Here is a 21,677-nt window from a genome sequence, read left to right as displayed (position 1 = left end):
CATAATTTTGCTGTGAAGCTAAAAGTGCTATAAAAACACTGAAAAACAAGATTAGGAGAAAATGATTGTGGATCATGTTTTTAATAAAGGACTTGTATTTGTAATATAGAACTCTCTTAACTCAATGATAAGAAGATAGAAAATGAGCACAGAATCTGTATAGACTTCTTTTCCAGAGAAGATACACAATTGGCTAAGAAGTCCATGGAAAATTTGTTGATCTCATTACCTACCAGAGGAATGAAGAATCAAAATCACTATGAGATCCCACCTCCTACCTAGTAGGATGACGATAATAAAAAAGATACATATTCACAGTTTTAGGTAATGATGGGGAGAAATTAAAATCCTTATAGACTACTACTGGTTAGAATGTAAAATGGTCCCAACTGCTTTGGAAAGTAGTGTGGCAGTTCTCAGTAGGTTAAACATAGATTATTTGTCTTATGACCTAGGAATTCCACTCCTAGCTATATGCACAAAAGAAGAGTAACATATGTCTACACAAAAACCTGTACACCAATGTTAAATTCAACATTATGAAAGTGGGGAGAACCCAAATTATTATCAGCTGATGAATGGATAAATGAAAAGTGGTATAAGCATATAAAATTATTACTGAGCAGTAGAAAGAAAGTACTGATTTGTGCTGTAACATTTTGAAAGCATTATGGTTAAATATAACATACTGTATGATTCTGTTAGAATGAAATGTCCAGAAGACAGAAATTAGATTGGTGATTGTATAGGGTGGGGCTTAATTAGGTTGGGTGGAAATTTCCTTGGGAGGAAGTAAAGAATGATTGCTAATGGATACTGTGTTTCTATTTTGGAGTGATGAAAATGTCTTAATACTGATTGTGATGATGATTGCAAAATTATGTAGAGTAAAAACCAGTTGAATCATACACTGGATTAGATATACATATGTGAATTATATCTTCATAAATTTTTTTAAGTCAGTACTACCCAAAGTGATCTACAGATTCAGTATAATCCAAAGATCCTAATGGCATCTTTTGCAGAATTAAGCAAATTCGTGCTAAAATTGATACAGAATCTTACGGGACCTTGAAGAGCCAAAAAAAAAAAAATTTTTTTTTCTAAAAATAATACAGTTGGAAATACAAGTTTCTTAATTTCAAAACATATTATAAAACTATAGTAATCAAAACTCTGTGTTATGAGCATTCAGACAGGCTTAGAACAATGAAGTAGAATATAGAGTATGTCTAAATCATTTGAAATCATTAAAAATGATTTTTAATTCATGTGCCAAGATCACTAGATGAGAAGACAATCTCAAAAATTGTGTTGGGGAAACTGGTTAGCCACATAGAAAAGAATAAAAATGGATCCTTCCCTTAATATCACATGTAAAAAAAATTTTAAAGATTTAAAGACTAAAACTAGAAGAAAATACAGGGTGAAGCTTCATATTTGATTTGGCAATGATTTCTTGGATATGACACCAAAAGCACGGTAATAAAAACAGTTTGGGATTCGTGAAAATCCAAAATTTATGTATATTAACTTACAACAGAATGAAAAAGTCACCTACAGGAAAGAAGAAAATATTTGCATATCATTTGATAGAGTTGATATTTTTGAATACATAAAGAAATCCAACAACTCAATAAGAAACTCCATTTAAAAAATGGACAAAGGGGGTGCCTGGGTGGCTCAGTGGGTTAAGCCGCTGCCTTCTGCTCAGGTCATGATCTCAGGGTCCTGGGATCGAGTCCCGCATCGGGCTCTCTGCTCAGCAGGGAGCCTGCTTCCTCCTCTCTCTCTCTGCCTGCCTCTCTGCCTACTTGTGATCTCTGTCTGTCAAATAAATAAATAAAATCTTTAAAAAAAAAAATGGACAAAGGGCTTGAATAGACTTCGCTCGAAAGATGATCTACATATGTCCAACGAACACATGAAAATATGCTCACCATCACTGTTCATTAGAGAAATGCAAAGCAAAATCGTAAGTATCACTTTCCACTCATTAGAAGGCTACTTTCAAAATAAAAAGTAAAAACAAAAAAATAAGAGTTGTTGTAGATGATGTGGAGAAATTGGAACCCTTATGTGTTGTTTGTAGGAACACAAAATGATATAACTGCTATTGAAAACAGTATGGCTGCTCTTAAAAAACAAAGGATATTTGCACAGTCATGTTCTTAGCAGTATTATTCACAATAGCCAAAAAGCAAGTGAAATGTCCCTCAGGTGAATGAATAAACAAAATATGGTATATACATCCTGCTTTTAAAAAGGAAGGAAATCTGTCACATAATACAATATGGATGGTCTTTGAGGACATACTAAGTGAAATAAACCACAAAGACACACTGTGGGATCCCACTGATAAGTAAGATATTAAAGAGGTCAAATTCATAGAAGCAAAGCAGATTGGTGGTGCTGCCAGAGAGGGAGAAATGGGGAGTTAATTGGTGTACAGTTTTAGTTTGTCTAAATGAAAAAAGTTGGACTGTCTGTTGCACAACAGTGAATATGCTTAGCAGTACCGAACTGTACACTTAAAAGATGGTTTGGATGGTGAGTTTTATGTTATGGTTTTTAAATTCCAATTAACAGTAAAAATTATAAAAGATTATCCACCTACCTCCTGAAGAAAGAAATAACTAAAAAAAAGCCTTTTTACATATTGATATAACAATATATTTACAAAGTAGACTTGAAAACAGCACTACTGGGATGCTTGGGTGGTTCAGTGGGTTAAGCCTCTGCCTTCAGCTCAGGTCATGATCTCGGGGTCCTGGGATCGAGTCCTGCATTGGGCTCTCTGCTCAGCGGGGAGTCTGCTTCCCCCTTCTCTCTCTGCCTACTTGTGATCTCACGTGCTGTGTCAAATAAAGAAAGAAAGAAAGAAAGAAAAAGAAAAGAGCACTACTAGTACTAAAGAGTTCTTTTGTAATGATTATAAGTGAAGAATCTATCAGGAATTTTGGGGAGATTATTTTAGGGGATTCATGCTGAAAGAGCAGCTGTTATATAGCACTTGCTTATTCATTCGTATAATAGGGGATGAACAAGAGTCTGAACTAAAGTGTATAAATGTATTAAAAGTTGCTGCTTAGATGTTCTTTATGTGATTTCCTTACATTCAGTTGGCTAAAGCAAATGATGTGGCTAAATTTACAGGGCTGGAAATGTTATATTCTCAAAATGCATGAAAGGTGGATATGCAAAATCTCTTAATCTAGGGGATGCAGGCTTTGAACAATAGTAGAATCTGCTATAGCTTCCGAGAAGATAGAAGTTTAAAAAAGAATGAACAAAATAAATCCCCATAAAAGTATGTGAAAGTAAATAATAATTAGATCTTACACAAGAGAATTAATCATACCAACACTTAATTCTTTGGAAAGACTAAGATTAATGAAGACAAAGAAGAGGAAAATGTACTTATTTTCACTGCAGTAAAAATGGGGATGTAATTACTGATTATGGAAAAAGTTAAGAAGGAATTTTGACCAATAATCTGAACACTTAGTTACGGGAAAATTTCTAGAAAAATAGGTAACTTAACCAAAATTTGTTGGAAAAGGAAGTTGATAGAAACCTTTCTTATAAATCTTCAAACTTGGAGAAAACTTGGCTTTATTAGCATGTTTTTCTAAAATTGGAATAATTCTAGTCATGCACAAGTATTTCCAGTGAAATCAGCTAGTAGTAAGTACTCAGATACTTGTTGAATGAGTAAGCGAAAAATAAATATTTCATGTATCTTATGAGAAGAGCATAACATTGATACTGATAACCTGAAGAGAACACTAATGAGAAATTCATGAGAATATGAATGAGAATCCAGCATTACAGGTTATCTAGGTATAAATATAGTAAACTTTAAGCAAATCAAATTCATTTTTTAAAAAGAAGATAACCAAATTTTCATTTCAGTAGTGCAGATTGATTGTAAATCAACTTGTAAAGTTGAGAAATCAGAGTACTTCTCATGAATAGATTAAAAGATTGTGATCACCTTAAAAAATGCAAAAAATACATTTGATAAAGTCAACATACATCCATGAACTATTCTTGCAACAGAGGAATAAAATATCTTCAGTCTCATAAAGTTTGCAAAACCTACAAAACAAACATTCTGAAAGGTGAAATGTGGAAGCTAATCTCTTGTAATCAGAGTAAAACAGAGATGCTCACAGTTAAATCTGTCAAATATATTGGATGTCTTTGTTAGACCAGTAAGGAAAAACAACCAAAATAAGGATAAGGGTTAGAAGGAAGAAATAAAAATGATTATTATATGGATCACTAGGTGTGGTGCATAAACAATTAATCTTGGCACACTGAAAAAATAAAATAAAATTTTAAAAACCCTGATTATTGTAGTAGAAAATCCAAAAGTATTTTATGGTTGAGTGATCAGAAATAGTAATTGCTTAAAGTTTTCTAGGTAATTTTTTAAAATCCAGAGATTTAAAAAATCTCTGAGCACCTGGGTGGCTGCATTTGTTAAGGTCTGTTTTAGGCTTAGATCATGGTCCCAGGCTCCTGGATCGAGCCAAGGGTCTGGCTCCCTGCTCAGTAGGGTCTGCTTCTCCCTGCCCCTTCTCCCTGTTCATGGTGAATTCTCGCTCGCTCTCTAAGAAATAAAATCTTAGAAAAAAAGAAAAGAAAATCCAGAGATTTTCTTACATAACAGTGGTTAGTTAGAAATAGTATGATTTGGCAATCATACACATTATGAAATGTTTACCACAATAAGTGTATTTACCATCTGTCACCATACAATGTTATTACAATATTGAGTATATTCCCTTGCTATACTTTTCATTTCTGTAATTTATAATTGGAAGTTTGCTCCTCTTAATCCCCTTCATCCCCTCCCCTATGGCAATCACTAGTTATGTTTATGAGTCTATTTCTGTTTTTTAGATTTCACATGTAAGTGAAATCACATGGTATATTTCTTTCTCTCACCTATTTCACTTAGTATAATGTTATTGCAAATGGCAAAGACTTCATTATTTTTTATGAAGTAATAACCCATCTCATATGTGTGTGTGTGTATATATGTATGTTTGTATATATATCTATATCTCTTATGTCTTACTTATCCATGCATCTATTGATGGACACTTAAGTTGCTGCCATATCTTGTCTACTGTAAATGATACTATAATAAATATGTATCTTTCCAAATTAGTGTTTTCCTTTTCTTTGGGTAAATACCCAGAAGTGGAATTATTGGATTATATTAGTAATTTTAGTTTTAATTTTTTCAGGAAGCTCTATACTGTTTTCTGCAGTGGCTACCCCAATTTACATTTTTAACAATAGTGTATGAGTGCTCCCATTTCTGCACATCCTTGCTAACACTTATTATTTCTTGTCTTTTTGTACTAGATATTCTCACTGGCATGAGGTGATATTTCATCGTGATTTTGCTTGGCATTTCACTGATGATTAGAGACATTGAGCATCTTTTCATATGTCTGTTGGCCTTCTGAATATCTTCTTTGGAAAAATGTCTATTTAGATCTGCCAATTTTTAAATCATATTGTTTGGGTTTTTTGGTGTTGGGTTGTAGGAGTTCTTGATACAGTTTGGATATTAACCCTTTATCTGGTTTGTCATTTGCAAATATTTTCTCCCATTTTAGTAGATTGCCCTTTTGTTTTGTTTTGTTTTTTGATGGTTTTCTTTGATGTATAAAAGCTTTTTAGTGTGGGGACCTGGATGACTCAGTTAAGTGTCTAATGTGATTTGGCTTGTGTCATGATCTCAGGGTTGTGAGATCCAGTCCTATGCTGGTCTCATTCCTGGCCATGGAGCTTGCTTAAGATTCTCTCTCTTCCTCTTCCTCTGCCCACCCCCACATACTCTTGTGCAAAAATGTGTGCTTGCTCTCTCTCTCTCTCAAAAAACAAAACAAAAAAAAGCTTTTGAGTTTGATATAATCCCAGTTTTTTTTAATCTTTAGTGACTTTTAAGATTTTATTTAATTGTATAGAACAGTCATGAAGAATCTGTTTATTTTCTATGACTACCATAACAGATTATCACATATTTGGCAGCTTGAACTAACATGAATTTATTATATAATTTTGTAGGTGATTATGACAGGCGAAGTCAGCTGGCTTCTCTACTCCAGGTGTACAAGACTGAAATCCAGGTGTTCCTGCCTGAGCTCTTATCTGTGGGTTTTATGTGAGAATCACTTCCAAGTTCATTCAGATTGCTTACAGAATTTAGTTCTTTGTGGCTACATGTAGACTTGAGGTCCCTCATTTCCTTTTTGATTATCTAGAGCCTCTTGACTCCTTTAGACCACCTGCATTCTAGGTTAGATTGCAGTATCAGCCTTCAAATTAGTAGCAGCTGGTGGAGCCCTGCTTTTTGTCTGAGATTTTTTTTTTTTTTTTTTTTTTTTTTGCCACATCTCTTATCTAGTTGGAGAAAGTTATTTGCTTAATCCAGAGTAAGCTCCCAATTTTAAGGTCACTTATTAGAAATCTGAATTACATGTGCAAATTCCTTTTTGCATTTATTTAACATAATCACAAGTTACAGGGATTGGGATCTGGATATGGTTGAAGGACCCTTCTGCCTCCCATGGGCTAGATCTTTTAGAAGGTAGATCTTTGAAAAGGTAAAAGTTTTAGCCAGACTTTTAAGGAGATTATTATAATAATTAAAGGTGTTAGTAAAGACATAAGTAGTGAGAGAACTGTCAAGTTCATGTTTGAAAGAGCCATTATGGTAAAGAGGGTAATTTTCCCCAAATCAATTCAAAAGTCAACTAAATACCAGTAAGTATTTCAACAGATTTTTTTTCAAAGGAATTTGATAAGCTGATTCTAAAATTTATATGAAAATGGAAAGGACGATAAACGCCTCACACTCCTAAAAGCAGGACAACTTGTTTTAGCAAATTAAAGATACGGACCATAGAAATGGAATAGGAGGTCCCAAAAGAGTTGCATGCATATATGCACACTTGGTAAATGACAGGTAGGATTACAAATCAAGGAGAAAATCTGATTTCTAATATGCAGTTCTGGGAAAATTGTGTGTGGGGAAAAAGTGAAAATATAAACTTCTGCCTTCTAGTGTCATTCAGATCTATTCCAGTGAAAGGCAAAAGCAAAAAGCTGTGAAGGGATAATAGTAAAAGATCTTCCTGATCTCACAGCGGGGAAAGGTTTCTTAAGTGAACACAAAATACACAACCATAAAGGACAAATTGATAGAGCATGCAGCTCTTGATCTCAGGGCCATGATTTCAGGCCCCACATTGGGCACAGAGATTTCTTCAGGAAAATTTTTTAAAAATGTAGAGTACTAATCAATAAAAGATGTAGTAGAAACTGATTATAAGACATGAACCAGCATTTCACAGGAGATGAAGCCCAAATGACTGAAATCATGAAAAAGTGTTCCACATTATTAATCAAGAAGATGCAAATTAAAATGTCAGGGAAATATTTCATGAAACCCACGTGAGCAAAATTAAAACAACAGACAAATGTTTGTGAGTATTTGGAACAAGAACTTTATTCATATGTGGAAATAAAAAATGTAAAACCGAACTTATGCTCACCATCTGTACTTAAGATTATGCTCCTGAGGGGTGCCTGGGTGGCTCAGTCAATTAAACATTTGCTTTCTGCTTGGGTCATGATACCAGGGCCCTGTGATCAAGCCCCACATTGGGCTTCTTGCTCAGTGGGGAGGCTGCTTTTCCCTCTCTCTCCCTCTGCCTGTCATTCCCCCTGCTTATGCTCTCTGTCAAGTAAATAAATAAAATCTTTAAAAAAAAAAAATGCTCTTGAGTTGCATTGTTCCAATTATCCAATATTAACCACCTGTGGTTACTGAGTTTTCACAATGTGATTAGTCCAAAAGGAGATTTGCTTTAAGTGTACAATATTGGATTTTGAAGGCTTAGTTAAGAAGGATATAAAATATCTCAATGATTTTTATAATTATTGCACAATAAAGTAATGGGTTAAATATTAAAATTTCACTGTTTTAAAAATGTTTTTAATGTAGCTACTGAAAAATTTAAAGTTATTTGTGGTTTTCATGATGTTTATATTGGACAGCATTGCTCTAGAGGAACTTAAAAGTATTCATCAGGAATAGTACATAACAGTATAGCAGAATTGTTCATTATAGTCACAGATTGGAAATAACCAAAATACCTATCAGCTAATGACTGGACATGGTATGGTATAGTGTACAAGGTATAAATTATATAGTAATGAAAATTATTGACAGCTATAAACATCTTTATGAATGAATATTGAAAATAGCTAAGTGTAAGAATTAAGAAAGGTTATATACAGTGTATGATTCCATAAAGCTCAGGGGCAGTTCAAGTCAAACATGTGTCTTTCAGAAAGGTATTATACATAGAAGGTCATATAAAGAAAAGCCAGGAATGATCGACCAGATTTCAGGTCAAAATGTAGGTGATTTGGGGGGAAAGGGACTAGGATGTATGGGTTCTAGTGTATTAACAGTGTTGTTTTTGTATGTGCTCTAAGAATGTTTTCTGGATAAGTTTCACATGTATATTTAATACATTCTTCTGTATGGCATATTTACTAACAATACATAAAATGAGGCTAACATGAATTGGGATGTGTAGGACAAGAGGCAAGCCAGAGCTGACTCACTCACTTCTTGGAGCTGCAGGGTCCTTGAGTTAAAACTCAAGGTAGGTTGAGCCTGTCTTTGTTTTCTTGCATCTAAGTATTCTTCTTATCCAGTGGTCTGGTTGGGGTTATGGTGGAAACTTGGACAGTGTTGAAGGCACTATTAATAGAAGAGATACAGATAGGAATTGCCCAGTCTACTATCTCTTATGATACCACCCCCACCTAATTAGAAATCTTTAGTTTGAATCTGCAGAACAAGGGAGAGAAACCATTATAACCAGTTCCTCAATCATTGTACTCTCTGTCCAAGTTGCTTATGTGGAAACTTAAATATATTCCTACCTTTGTTTCCAGCTTTTCAAGAAGAACCTTCAAATTGAAAGATTCTGAATTACATCAGTCAGTCTGCTTATCTCATCCTTAGGCTCCTAACATTTGCTGTTGTGCAGTATGCCAGCTTTGTCTAGTACTTCCTGGAATATTATGTGAAGTTATCACTGGTGGCTGAAGTGTCAATTTCCAGAGGTGGTCTTGGAGTTACTGGCTTTGTGTTGTATAAGAAAACATTTCTAATTGCTGAATGACCAAGACCATTGCAGAGACATTGAGAGAGTATACTGAGTGGGGGCTCTCTCTTCTACCTTGACCCATAAAATATCTGGAATTGTGGATGCCCAGTGGCTGCTCTTGATTTTGCTCACTACTCCACTGTCTCTTACCACATTCCCCTTACAAATGCAAGTAGGCCCTGGTCTGTATTTGTTGCAGGTAGGGAGAGGAACTTCAGCTGTGGTTAAGTCTTTGGTATATTGCTGGAAATGGTGTACAAATACACCTGGAGTTACCACATCATCACCTGGCAGACATCATATGGGCATCTGGCATCATATTGATTTGGCAAGAAGAGAGTCATCTAAATTTCCCCTCATCATCAGTTGAGCTGTTCCTCTTCTCACTAGAGAAGAACACCAAGTTGAGAACCTCTCTGGCAAAACTGAGGCCTATTCCTGACCAAGAATCAACCTCTCTGCAGGTTCACGGAGTACAGTTTTGGACCAAAAACCAACTTTTATGTATCTCAGATGGGGATTGTTCTCTGCCTCACAGGGTTGTAAAGACTTGGGAACTGTAAGGACTAGTCATGTATTAGAAAGAACAAAGGCTGTATAGTTATGTGGGACCAGTAATAATTAATAATAACCAATGCAGAGGAGACCAGGAATTTAAAGAATGCAGAAGTTTCAGGCTTTACGTAGAAATTGTGACATCAAAATATAGTCTATGGAGTTCTTCCTGGGTGTCACAATGTTAGACATTACCATGATTAATCCTTTTGTGTATTTGAAAATGTAAAATTCTTTTTTTTAAAAGATTTTATTTATTTGAGAGAGTGAGAGATCATAAGCAGGGGGAGTGGCAGGCAGAGGGGGAGGGAAAAGCAGGCTCCCTACTCAGCAAGAAGCTGTGTGGGACTCGATCCCAGGACCCTGAGAACATGGCCTGAGCTGAAGGCAGACTCTAAACTGACTGAGCCACCCAAGTGTCCTAAAATGTGAAATTCTTAGTTTTTCCTCCTAATACCTTAATCTGAAGGACTCTCAGATTACTTTCCTCTCATGCATAACATGAGGCCCCAAATCAAGTGTAATCATTCTCTTTTTAGAAATGCTTTGAGGGGGCGCCTGGGTGGCTCAGTTGGTTGGATGACTGCTTTTGGCTTGGGTCATGATTCTAGAGTCCCAGGATCGGGTCCTGCAAGAGGCTCCCAGCTCCGCGGGCACTGACCTTCTCCCCTCTCATGCTTTCTCTCACTGTCTCTCTCTCAAAATCTTTAAAGAAAAAAGTTTTGAGGGGTGCCTGGCTGACTTTGTTGGTAGAGCATGTGACACTCTCGAGGTTGTGAGTTTAAGCCCCGTGCTGGGTGTAGAGCATTACTTAAAAATAAAATCTTGTTTTGGAAAATGTTTTGAATTGACTTCCAGCTGGAAGACAGGTGAATCAGGAGACCTGATTTCAGGTTTTGCCCCATTACTTAAATTCCAGCCATAATCCCTTGCATATGTTAGTGTCTTATTTTGACATATATACTTCAACTATGGTAGCTGTATAATAAATTTAACTCTTTGCCAGGGATTCAATCATTAACATATATTTGAGTGCCTGCTGTGTGCCAGATGGTGCTGGGAACTGGGAATGTGGTAGTGAACATGACTGACTACTGAAAATACAATCTTCTAGTAATTTATAATGATGGTGTCATTGGGAGGAGGGTGGGTAGATGGAGATAATTAGACTAGAAAATCTATGCAATAGATAACTACCATAATTGACCATTGAATTTGGTTATGAGCCTCTTCATAAACAGGAAAGAAGAAACTTGCTGAATTACCTAAGTGGAACAGTTGGGGGAAAAGTCTGAATGAAGAAATGACTAGTGGAAATAGGAGTATAATACATTCAAATGTATGTGAGTATTATTATATTGAATAATATGAGTATTGATTGAACTTTGGTATAAGGTATAGGAGAAATAGTACCTAAGGGAACATAACCAGTGAGAGAGTGTGGTATGTGTGTGTATGTACTAGTATATTTTTAAAGAATGGAAAATACCGGAACATTTACATAGTTATGGGAATGATTGAGTGGAAAGGGAGAATTGAAAATACAGAAGGGAGCAGAAAAATGGGGCTATGTTCTCAAAGACTGGAAAGGATTCAGAGTATGTGGAGCAGGGTTTGTCAGCCTCAGAACTATTGACATTGTGAATCAGATAGTTCTTTTGTGGGGACTGTCTTGTGCAACACTGGATGGTTAGCACTAACCCTGGCCTCTACTCTTCAGATGTCAATAGTACCCTACCCGCACCAAAAAAAAAAGTACCTTTAGTAGAGGGGGAGTTGTGGGAAAAATCACCTCTACTTGAGAAGGGTTTATACAGAGGTAGTGGCCTTCAAAGTGATCCTGTATTTATCTGGAGAGAAGTACAACAAGGGTGTGGGAGAGCTTGTAGATTTGGTGGTGGAAATATGAGGGAGTGAGTTCCTTCTCATCATTTAACCTTTCTAAGTGAACTGGGTCAAGCTTATGGGACTTGTGAAAAGTGTTGTGATGAAGACAAAAAGTCATTTTTGTAGAATGAGAGACTAAAGTTCTTAGAAAAATCAGAGATTCCTACTGAGCAGTGGGAGACTAGAGGCTATTTCTTTTGGAGGAAGTTTTACTCTAGAGGCTTTAGACCAAAGAGACCAGACAGAGGAAAATATAGGATAGTACTGAGATTGTTACTGACTTACTTCTAAAACTGCTGGATAAAAGTATCTAGATCTTACTTGATCTTGAGCATTTGACTTTCCCATTAGACAGTGTTCTTTTGCTTTTCCTCCTTCTTCTATAGACAAACTTTTTTTTTTTCAATTTGATTTACATGCTTTTCTTTGTTCCTTAAATGCCAGCAATTCTTAGACTTATGACTTAAAACTCTTCCTATTGTCTTTAGGCAGTCTTTCTACTCATGGCTTCATTCATGAATGTTTTTTAATCCTAATTCTTTTATGTCTAGACTAGATTTTGATCCTAAATTGCAGGTACAGTATATCTAGGTGTTACCTGGGACATTTCATCATATTTGTCCTAGAGAACTTCAAAATAATCAACATGCCCCAAACTGAATTTATTATTTCATAGTTCAAACCATGCCCCCTGCAAGCTCCTTTTCTTCCCCAAACAAAATAATTTTGTATGTTTTATATACAAAATATATTTGTATGTATTACAATATTATGTATGTATTACATTAATATTTTGTATGTATTACAAATATTATGTATCATATTGCTCTATGATTCCTATCTTGGTAATTGGCTCTATGATCCCTGAACTTTGTCATGGGTATAGCCCCCTTGCCTCACATTAGTCAGTAAGCCTCCTTTGTACTCTCGTGTTTCATGAATTCTTCCATACCTCTTTCTTTCCACTTTTCCACCCTTATTGCACACCAAAATACTGTTTCCCAAAGATACTCTTCTCATCACTGGCTTTTCCATGTATTTCTTCAAAGTCTTCAAATGCTCTTGCCCATCATCTTTGTTAGACAAACTCCTATTCATTTTTCAAACTTGATTGGACATCAGCTTCTTTGAGCATCCTTTCCTGGTCTCCACTTCCTGCTTTTTCCTCAGCACCGTATATAAACCTCTGTTTTAGCAGAATACAAGTGAAGGAGGTTGATTCAAGTATTCTGGATATGATTATTTGTAAAGATAAATGCCAGGTGATCCTTCTGTGGAGAATAAGTAAAAACCTAGATAAAATTATTGAAAAAAATTACAAAAAATAAGGTATAGCTCACCAATTTCACAGATTAAATGTGAGAATCTAGAGAAAGAAACGGAGTTCAAGAACAGGTGTTCACTCTGAAGGCATGTACAAAATAAGGTGAACTTCATTTTGAAATTCATAACCTTATGAACATGGTACAGGTGATAAACCATAGGATCTACTCAAGTGAGGAAGTAAAATAGGAGACAAGGCTATATCTTCAAGTGTGACAGTGAACTAGAAATAAACTCACCACTCACTTGAGGCATGAAGAGAAGAAACTGTAAGAAAAATTGCATACCTGGGTCTTGGTTCTGAATAGAGGCAGGTAGAAAGTGCTTTGAGAAATAACTATGTACTGATAGTCATTTAGGGATATGCAGTTCAAATTTGTAATATATTTTATTAGAATGACATAAGTTAAAACAAACAATATAAAGTAATTCTAGCTGCTAATAGTCATAGGTGCCTGGCATAACCAAACCTACATTGTCTTTGGAGGAACTTACTTCAGAGGATGGCAGACTCTTCTGTATCAGGCTGGATAGTAAATATTTTTGACTTTGCCAAATATTTTGGCCCATTAGTTGTAGTTTGCTTCCCAGACTGACTTCATTCCAAGCCTCAAAATAATTTCCATAAAATATTTTCTGAAGAAAATAAGTAGCTCAGAGAAAAAAATTAATAAACATTCATGGAAATAAGATACCACGTGCATTCTACAGCTGAAATAACAGCAAAAAGAAACCCACATATACTTCGAATGTTGGAATTACCCAGTCACAGAATAGCAGCCATAGAATATAAAATAAATGTTTTATGTAGTTCAATTAATAAATGATGAGGTTCAAAATATGAGAAGGGGAAAATAAAAAGCAGATTTGAAAAAAGGAATAGAATTCCTATAAGCGAATGTTCATTTAAAATTAAGAATTCATGGTTGGATTTAATAGCAGGTGAGACAAAGCTAATGAGATACTCAACTGAGAATTAGTAAGGAAGGAATTATTCCAAGGAAGAGAGGTCAACAAAAATTACCCACAGTAAAACAGAGTGAGATACCAAGTATGAAAGACATTCAGAAACTAGATCTAACTAGTTCCAGAAAGAGGAGGGAGAAAGGGGGCGCTGAGGGAATATATGAAGATACAGGGCTAAGAATTTTCTAGAACTCATGGAATATAAGTTTAATAAATTGAGTTTGTTTCAGATTCAAACTAATTTAACATTAGGATACCAATTTGCAACATTTAGAGGTTAAAAGAGAAAAATATAAACTTAATAGTAGTAGCAATAGCATTTGATAAGTTTATATTTATTTATGATTTTGGAAAAGAATTTGAAAAATAGATGTAAGTTTCTATAACCCAAATAAAAATATCTATCTGTACAGGAACCTACATTTAACATTATACATAATGGTAAACAATTTAAAGCATTCATTTAAAGAGTAGGATGAAGTTAATAGCTATTTTAGAAATCTTAGAAATTTAAAGATAAATTATTAGAATTATTAGTCTGCAACAAGATTCCTAGATATAAAGATCAATATATAAATGTCTTTTTGCATTTTTTCTATCAATCAGAAAAATGAAAATAAAAAAAAAAAAGCTACTGTTTATAATAGCAGCAAGAAGTAAGAAGCCGGGGGTGCTTGGGTGGCTCAGATGGTTGAGTGTCTGCCTTTAGCTCAGGTCATGATCTTCAATTCCTGGGATTGGACCCAGTGTCATTGGGCTCCCAGCTCAGCAGAGTCTGCTTCTCCTTCTCCCTCTGTCTCTCCCCCTGGTTATGCTCTCCTCCCTCTCAAATGAATAAATAAAGTTTTAAAGAAATAAGAAGTAACTAGAATAATTGTAACTAAAAATGTGCAAGATTTTTGCGGAGAACATTATAAATTTTATTTAAAAATACTAAGAGATTTAAATAGAGATGCTATCTTCACAGACTGCAAGAATTAATATAGTAGAAATGGTCCTCAGCATCTTGATTTATATATTCATGGCAGTCCCTCAAGTTTTTCCCCTCATTCTTTCCTTTACTCCTTTCCTATTAGGAGGAACTGATTCCAGAATTTATATGCAAGTATCAAATATTAAAGGTATTGGGGCACCTGGATGGCTCGGTTAAAGCCTCTGTCTTCAGCTCAGGTCATGATCCCAGGGTCCTGGGATGGAGCCAAGGGTCGGGCTCTCTGCTCAGCAGGGAGCCTGCTCCCCCCCCCCCCCCCGCCTGTGTCTCTGCCTACTTGTGATCTCTATCAAATAAATAAATAAAGTCTTTAAAAAAAAAAAGATGTAGAAGTATTAAAGACACCTTCAGGACGCCTAGGTGGGTCAGTTGGTTAGGTGTCTGACTCTTGATTTTAGATGGGATCATGATTTGAGGGTCATGGGATTGAGCCACACATCATGCTCTGTACTGGGCAAGCTCTGTTGGGCGTGGAGCCTTCTTGGGATTCTCTCTCTTCCTGTGTCCTTCTCCCTTCTCCCCTCTACTCTTTCTCTCCCCCCCACTCCATCTCTTTAAAAAAGGGAGGGCTAAAAGACACTTAAAGAAAAAGTGCAGAGTTAACTTGTCCTACCAGATATTAAGACTTTTAATAAAGCTGTAATAATTCAAATGATGAAATGTTGGTAATGCACATATAGATAATTTGAGAGAATAGAAAACCAGTAATATTTAAATATAGACACAGGATATATAACACAGGTGGTTATATTGCAGAGCAATGGGGAAAGAATGCACTACTTATTAATGAGTCAATAAGATACTTTCATGGGGGAAAAAATAAAATCTGAACCCTGCCTCAAACTACATTTACATTACTTTTAAGTGGATTAAGAACCTAAATATGAAAGACAAAACAGTAAACCTTTTCTAAGAAAATATCTCAACTACTTGTGGGGGAAGGTGAAGGAAGACTTTTTTCCATAAATATACAAAGTTATTGGTGCATTTTATATTATTAAAAATAAGTATATTCATAAATGATTATTATTTTTTTTCATAAATGATTATTTTTATTGTGTATTTGCATTTACTTGTGAAATTTTTTCCTGTCATAATTTTCTTACTCCTGATTATGGTCTTTTCTTTCCACACAAAGAATTCACTTTATTGTTTCTTATAAGGCTTGTTTAGTGATAATGAGCTCCTTAACTTTTGTTTGTCTGGGAAACTCTCTCTGTGCTTTTATTCTGAATCATAACCTTGCTGGGTAAAGTATTCTTGGTTGCAGAGTTTTTTCCTTTCAGTACTTTGAGTATATCAGTGCACTCTCTACTGGTCTACAAAGTTTCTCCTGAAAAGTCAGCTGATAGCCTTACAGAGTTTCCATTGTATATAACTGTTTTTTTTTTTTCTCTTGCTCCTTTTAAAATTCTCTCTTTAAAGCTACTTATATGTCGTTTTACTTATAGTGTCTTGGTGTGAACCTTCTTGGGTTAATTTTGTTGGGAGCTGAGCTCTCTCTTTTCTGGATCTAGATGTCTCTTTCTTTTTCCAGATTAGGGAAGTTTTCAGCTGTTACTTCGTTAAATCAATTTTTTGACCCCTTTTTCTTTCTTCTTTTTCTGGGATTCTGATAATGGAAACAGTATTACACTTGATGATGTTACTGAGTTCCCTTAATCTCTTCTCATTTTTAATAGTTTTTCCTTTTGCCTGATCAGCTTGGTTGCTTTGTATTACCCTGTCTTCCAGGTTGCTGTTTCATTCTTCTGTCTCTTCTAATCTGCCACTGATCCCTTTACTGTACTGATTTTTATTTCTGTATACCCAGTATGGAGGTTAAAGCACAAAGCAGGAAATTCAGTTATTTCTACAAAAATCAGTCAAGGGATGCATGAAATAAAAGGATGTAAAAAATGACATAATATTTTAATGCATTTAGAATGGGTTGAAACTTAAGTAACCATTAGTTTAGTATAAACTGCAGTATGCATAAGATGTTATATATTAACCTAAGGTAACCACAAATCAAAAACCTATTATAGATACACAAAAAATAAAAGAATCCAAGCAAAGCACTAAAGAAAGCTGTCAAACCACAAGGATGAGAGCAAGAGAAGAAAGGTATGCAGAAAAACTACCAAAACAACCATAAAACAAGTAGTAAAATGGCAGTAAGTATGTACTTACCAATTATTTAAATATAAATGGACTAAATGCTCCAATCAGAAGATATAGGATAACTGATTAGTTTTTAAAAAGACTTATCTATATATGACTTCTGAGACTTAACTTCATACCTAAAGAAGTTCTGAGTGAAAGTGAAGGAATATTGAAACACTTACTATGCAAATGAAAGTGAAAAGAAAGCTGGAGTAGCAATATATATTGTTGGACAAAAGAGCCTTAAAAACAAAGACTGTAATAAGAGAAAAAGAAGGACACTGCATAATGATGGGAACAATCCAACCAGATGATAAAATGATTGTAAATATTTATGCATCCAGCATGGAGGCACCTAAATATATAAACCAACTATTAATGGAAATAAAGGAAGAAACTGATAGTAACACAATAGTAGGGGGCATTAACCCTATTTACATCAGTGGGTAGGTCTTTCAGATAGAAAATCAAGGAAATGGTGGCTTTGAATGACATGTGGACCAAATGGACCTATTAGATATAAGGTTTCATCCAAAAAAACAAAATACACATTTTCCCCTGAGATTTTATCTATTGAGAATGACTGCTCAAGTGAGCTGGGGGGAAGGGAAGAGGGAGAGAGAATCCCAATTATTCTGTGCTGAGCATGGAGCCTTATGTGGGGCTCAGTCCCATGACCCTGATATCATGACCTCAGCCAAAATCAGGAATTGGCTGCTTAACCAACTGAGTCACCCACGTGCCCCTGAATACACATTCTTAAGTGCACATGGAACATTCTCCAGAATAGATGACATTAGGCCAAAAAAACAATTCTCAATAAAATTAAAAAATTTAAAAACATCTTTTCTAACCACAGCAATATGAAACTGGGTATCGATTAATCACAATAAAAAGCTTGAGAGGCACCCGGGTGGCTCTGTCAGTTAAGTGGCTGTGTTCCACTTAGGTCCTGATCTCAGGGTCATTTGATTGAGCCCCATGTTGTCCTGCTCCATGCTTAGCAGGGAGCTTGCTTCTCCCTCTCCTTTGGCCCTTCCTACTGCTTGTGCTCTCTCAGGCTTTCTCTCTTTCAAATAAATAAAATCTTAAAAAAAAAAAAAAACTTGGGAAAAACACAAATACATGGATGCTAAATAACATGCTACCAAACAATGAAAGGGTCAACCAAGAAATCAAAGAGGAAATAAAAAAATACATGGAGACAAATGAGAATGAAAACACAGTGGTCCAAAAACTTTGGGTTACTTAGTAAAAGGTGTTCTAAGAGGAAAGATTGTATCCATACAGGCCTACCACAGGAAGGAAAAAATCTCAACCAACCTGACTTCACACCTGCAGGGGCTTGAAAAAGAAGTAGAAGGAAAGAAGTAATAAAGATCAGAGCAGAAATAAATAGAGACTAAAAAAAAAAAAAAAAAAAAAGATTAATGAGCCACTCCTGAGTGGTTCTTTAAGATGAATGAAATTAATTAACTTTTAGCTAGGTCAGGAACAAGGCAAGGATGATCTAACACCATTTCTATTCAGGCTAGTACTGAAAGTCCTAGCTATAGCAATCAGAAAAAAGAAAAGGCTTCCAAATTTGTAAAGAAGTAAAATTTTCATTAGTGGCAGGTAACATGATATTATATATAGAAAACCCTGAAGAATCCACCAAAAAACTATCAGAAATGACTGATGAAAACTACTGAAAAATTAATTCAGTAAAGTCACAGAATACAAAATTAATATACAGAAATCTGTTGAGTTCCTTTACACTAATAATGAGTATCAAAAAGAGAAATTAATTGAGAAATTAAGAAATTGTAATCCTACTTAGAATTGCACCAAAAAGAATAAATACATAAGAATAAACTTAACCTAGCGGGTGAAAGACCTATACTCTTAAAACTATTAAACATTGATGGAAGGAACTGAAGATGAAATATGAAAAGGTATACTCTGCTCATGGATTGGAAGAATCAATATTGCTAAAATGTCCATACAATACAAATGAAATGTACTACTGCAAAGAAATATAATTTTTTAAAATTTATTTTCCGCATAACAGTATTCATTATTTTTGCACCACACCCAGTGCTCCATGCAATCCATGCCCTCTATTATACCCACCATCTGGTTTCCCCAATCTCCTACCCCCTGCTGCTTCAAACCCGTCAGATTGTTTTTCAGAGTCCATAGTCTCTCATGGTTCACCTCCCCTTCCAATTTACCTCAACTCCCTTCTCCTCTCCATCTCCCCTTGTCCTCCATGCTATTTGTTATGCTCCACAAATAAGTGAAACCATATGATAATTGACTGTCTCTGCTTGACTGATTTCACTCAGCATAATCTCTTCCAGTCCCATCCATGTTGCTACAAAAGTTGGGTATTCATCCTTTCTGATGGAGGCATAACACTCCATAATGTATATGGACCACATCTTCTTATCCATTCATCTGTTGAAGGACATCTTGGTTCTTTCCACAGTTTGGCGACTGTGGCCATTGCTCCTATAAACATTGGGGTACAGATGGCCCTTCTTTTCACTACATCTGTATCTTTGGGGTAAATACCCAGTAGTACAATTGCAGGGTCATAGGGAAGCTCTGTTTGTAATAAAGAAATGTAATTTTTATAAAAACAACATTTTCCACAGAACTAGAACAAATAATCCTAAAACATGTATGGAACCACAAAGACTCCAAATTGAAAAGCATCTTAAGAAAGAAGAACAAAGCTGGAGGTGTCACAATCTCAAACTTTATGGTATGTAACAAAATTATAGTAATCAAAACAATATGGTACTGGCACAAAGATTAATAGAGCAGAAGAGAGGGCCTATCAATAAACACACACACACATATGGTCAGTCTACAACCAAGGAAGCAAGGATATATAATGGGGGAAAGACAATCTCTTTAGCTGATGGTGCTAGGAAAACTGAACAGTTACATGTAAAAGAGTAAAAATGGACTACTTTTTACATAATATACCAAAGTAAACTCAAAATGGATTAAGGACCTTAAATGTAAGTCTGAAACCATAAAACTCCTAAAACATAAGCAGTAGTATCTTTGACATCAGCAATGGCAGTCTCTTTTCAGATGTGTCTTTTCATGCAAGGGAAACAAAAGCAAATTTAAACTATTGGGACTACACCAAAATAAAAGGTTTTTGCATAGCAAGGAAACCATTAAAAAAAACAAGGCAATCTACTGAATGGGAGAAAATATTTGCGAATGATGTATTCAATAAGGGACTAGTATTCAAAAATATATAGAAAAAGTACACTATTCAACACCAAAAAACAAATAATCCAAAGATAGGCAAAAGGCTTGAATAGGCATACATATGACCAACAGACACTTGAAAGATGCCCAACCTCCCTAACCATCAAGGAAATGCAAATTAAAGCCACAGTGAGAGATCACCTTACATCTTTCAGAATGGCTAAAATAAAAAACAAGAAAAAACAAATGTTGGCAAGGATGAAGAAAGAAAGGAACCCTTGTACATTGTTGGTGGGAATGGAAGCTGGTGCAGCCACTGTGGAAAATAATATGGAGGTTCCTCAAAAAATTTTGAGTAGAATTACCATATGATCCAATAATTCCACTACTGGGTATTTACTAAAAGAAAACAAACACAATAATTTAAAAAGATATATACACCCATATGTTTATTACAGCATTATTTGCCATAGGCATGGTATGAAAGCAGCCCAAGTGTGCATTGATTGATTAATGTATAAACAAGTGTTTTATATATGTGTGTGTTTGTGTTTTATTCCACTGTATATATAAAATAAAACATATATAAGTAAATATACATTTATATTTTATATTTAATCATAATAAAATATATGAATAAATATAAATAAAATGTTTATTTTATTACACACACACAGAGGAATATTACCCAGCCATAAAAAAGGATGGATGAGCTCTTACCATTTGCAACCACATGGATGGGCCTAGAAGGTACAATGCCAAGTGCAGTAAGTCAGTCAGAGAAAGAAAAATACCACATGCTTTCCACATGTGGCATTTATACATATATGAAACAAAATAAATGAATTTTAAAAACCCCTAAAAAACAGACTTAAATACAGAGAAAAAACTTGTGGTTGTCAGAGGGAAGTGGTTAAGGGATGGGTGAAATAATGGAGGGTAAGAGTATACATCATTATGAGCCTTGAATAATGAATTACTATATTGTACACCTGAAACTACAAATTATACCTTAATAAAACAAATTTTTAAAAATAACAACCAAAAAAAGTATGTTTTTTAAAGACTAGACTATGGAAAATAGATAATTTTCAAATTGAGAGAATATATTTTAGAATATAAATGGTCCCAAATGATTATCCAGAGTGTGTTAGAATTCTTAAGACTCAATAGGCAAAGAAAGCCCTTTTTAAAAATCACCAAAAGCCAAGGATGTGTTTTTTGGGAAAGAGGAAATCCAAATGACAAAGAAGCAAATGAAAAAATTGCTTAACCTTATTATTAATTGGGAAGATATAGTTAGAACCACAGCAAAAATTGTTTGATAGAACACTGTTTTATGTTCTCAGTGTGTTGTTTCTGTATCATTGATTTTTACTGTA

General features: G+C 35.0%; 1 protein-coding gene across 10 annotated transcripts in view; it reads left to right on the top strand.

The window, feature by feature from the left end:
* LARP1B (La ribonucleoprotein 1B) overlaps positions 1-21,677 on the top strand; it is a 133,110-nt gene that overhangs the window by 47,793 nt on the left and 63,640 nt on the right. Inside the window, exon 12 of one of the 10 annotated variants that reach the window (XM_082727550.1) lies at positions 6,091-7,803. The exons of the other annotated variants lie outside the window; for them this stretch is intronic. Within the exon in view, the coding sequence (XP_082583676.1) occupies positions 6,091-6,252 (162 nt within the window). The 3' untranslated portion in view covers positions 6,253-7,803. Of the gene's footprint in view, positions 1-6,090; positions 7,804-21,677 lie in introns of those variants that run through there. 10 annotated transcript variants of the gene reach the window in all.

The sequence above is a fragment of the Mustela nivalis genome (assembly GCF_964662115.1).
Source record: "Mustela nivalis genome assembly, chromosome: 4".
Taxonomy (NCBI): domain Eukaryota; kingdom Metazoa; phylum Chordata; class Mammalia; order Carnivora; family Mustelidae; genus Mustela; species Mustela nivalis.
The sequence above is the reverse complement of the archived record's forward strand: the minus strand, read 5'-3'. Positions and strand labels throughout refer to the sequence as shown.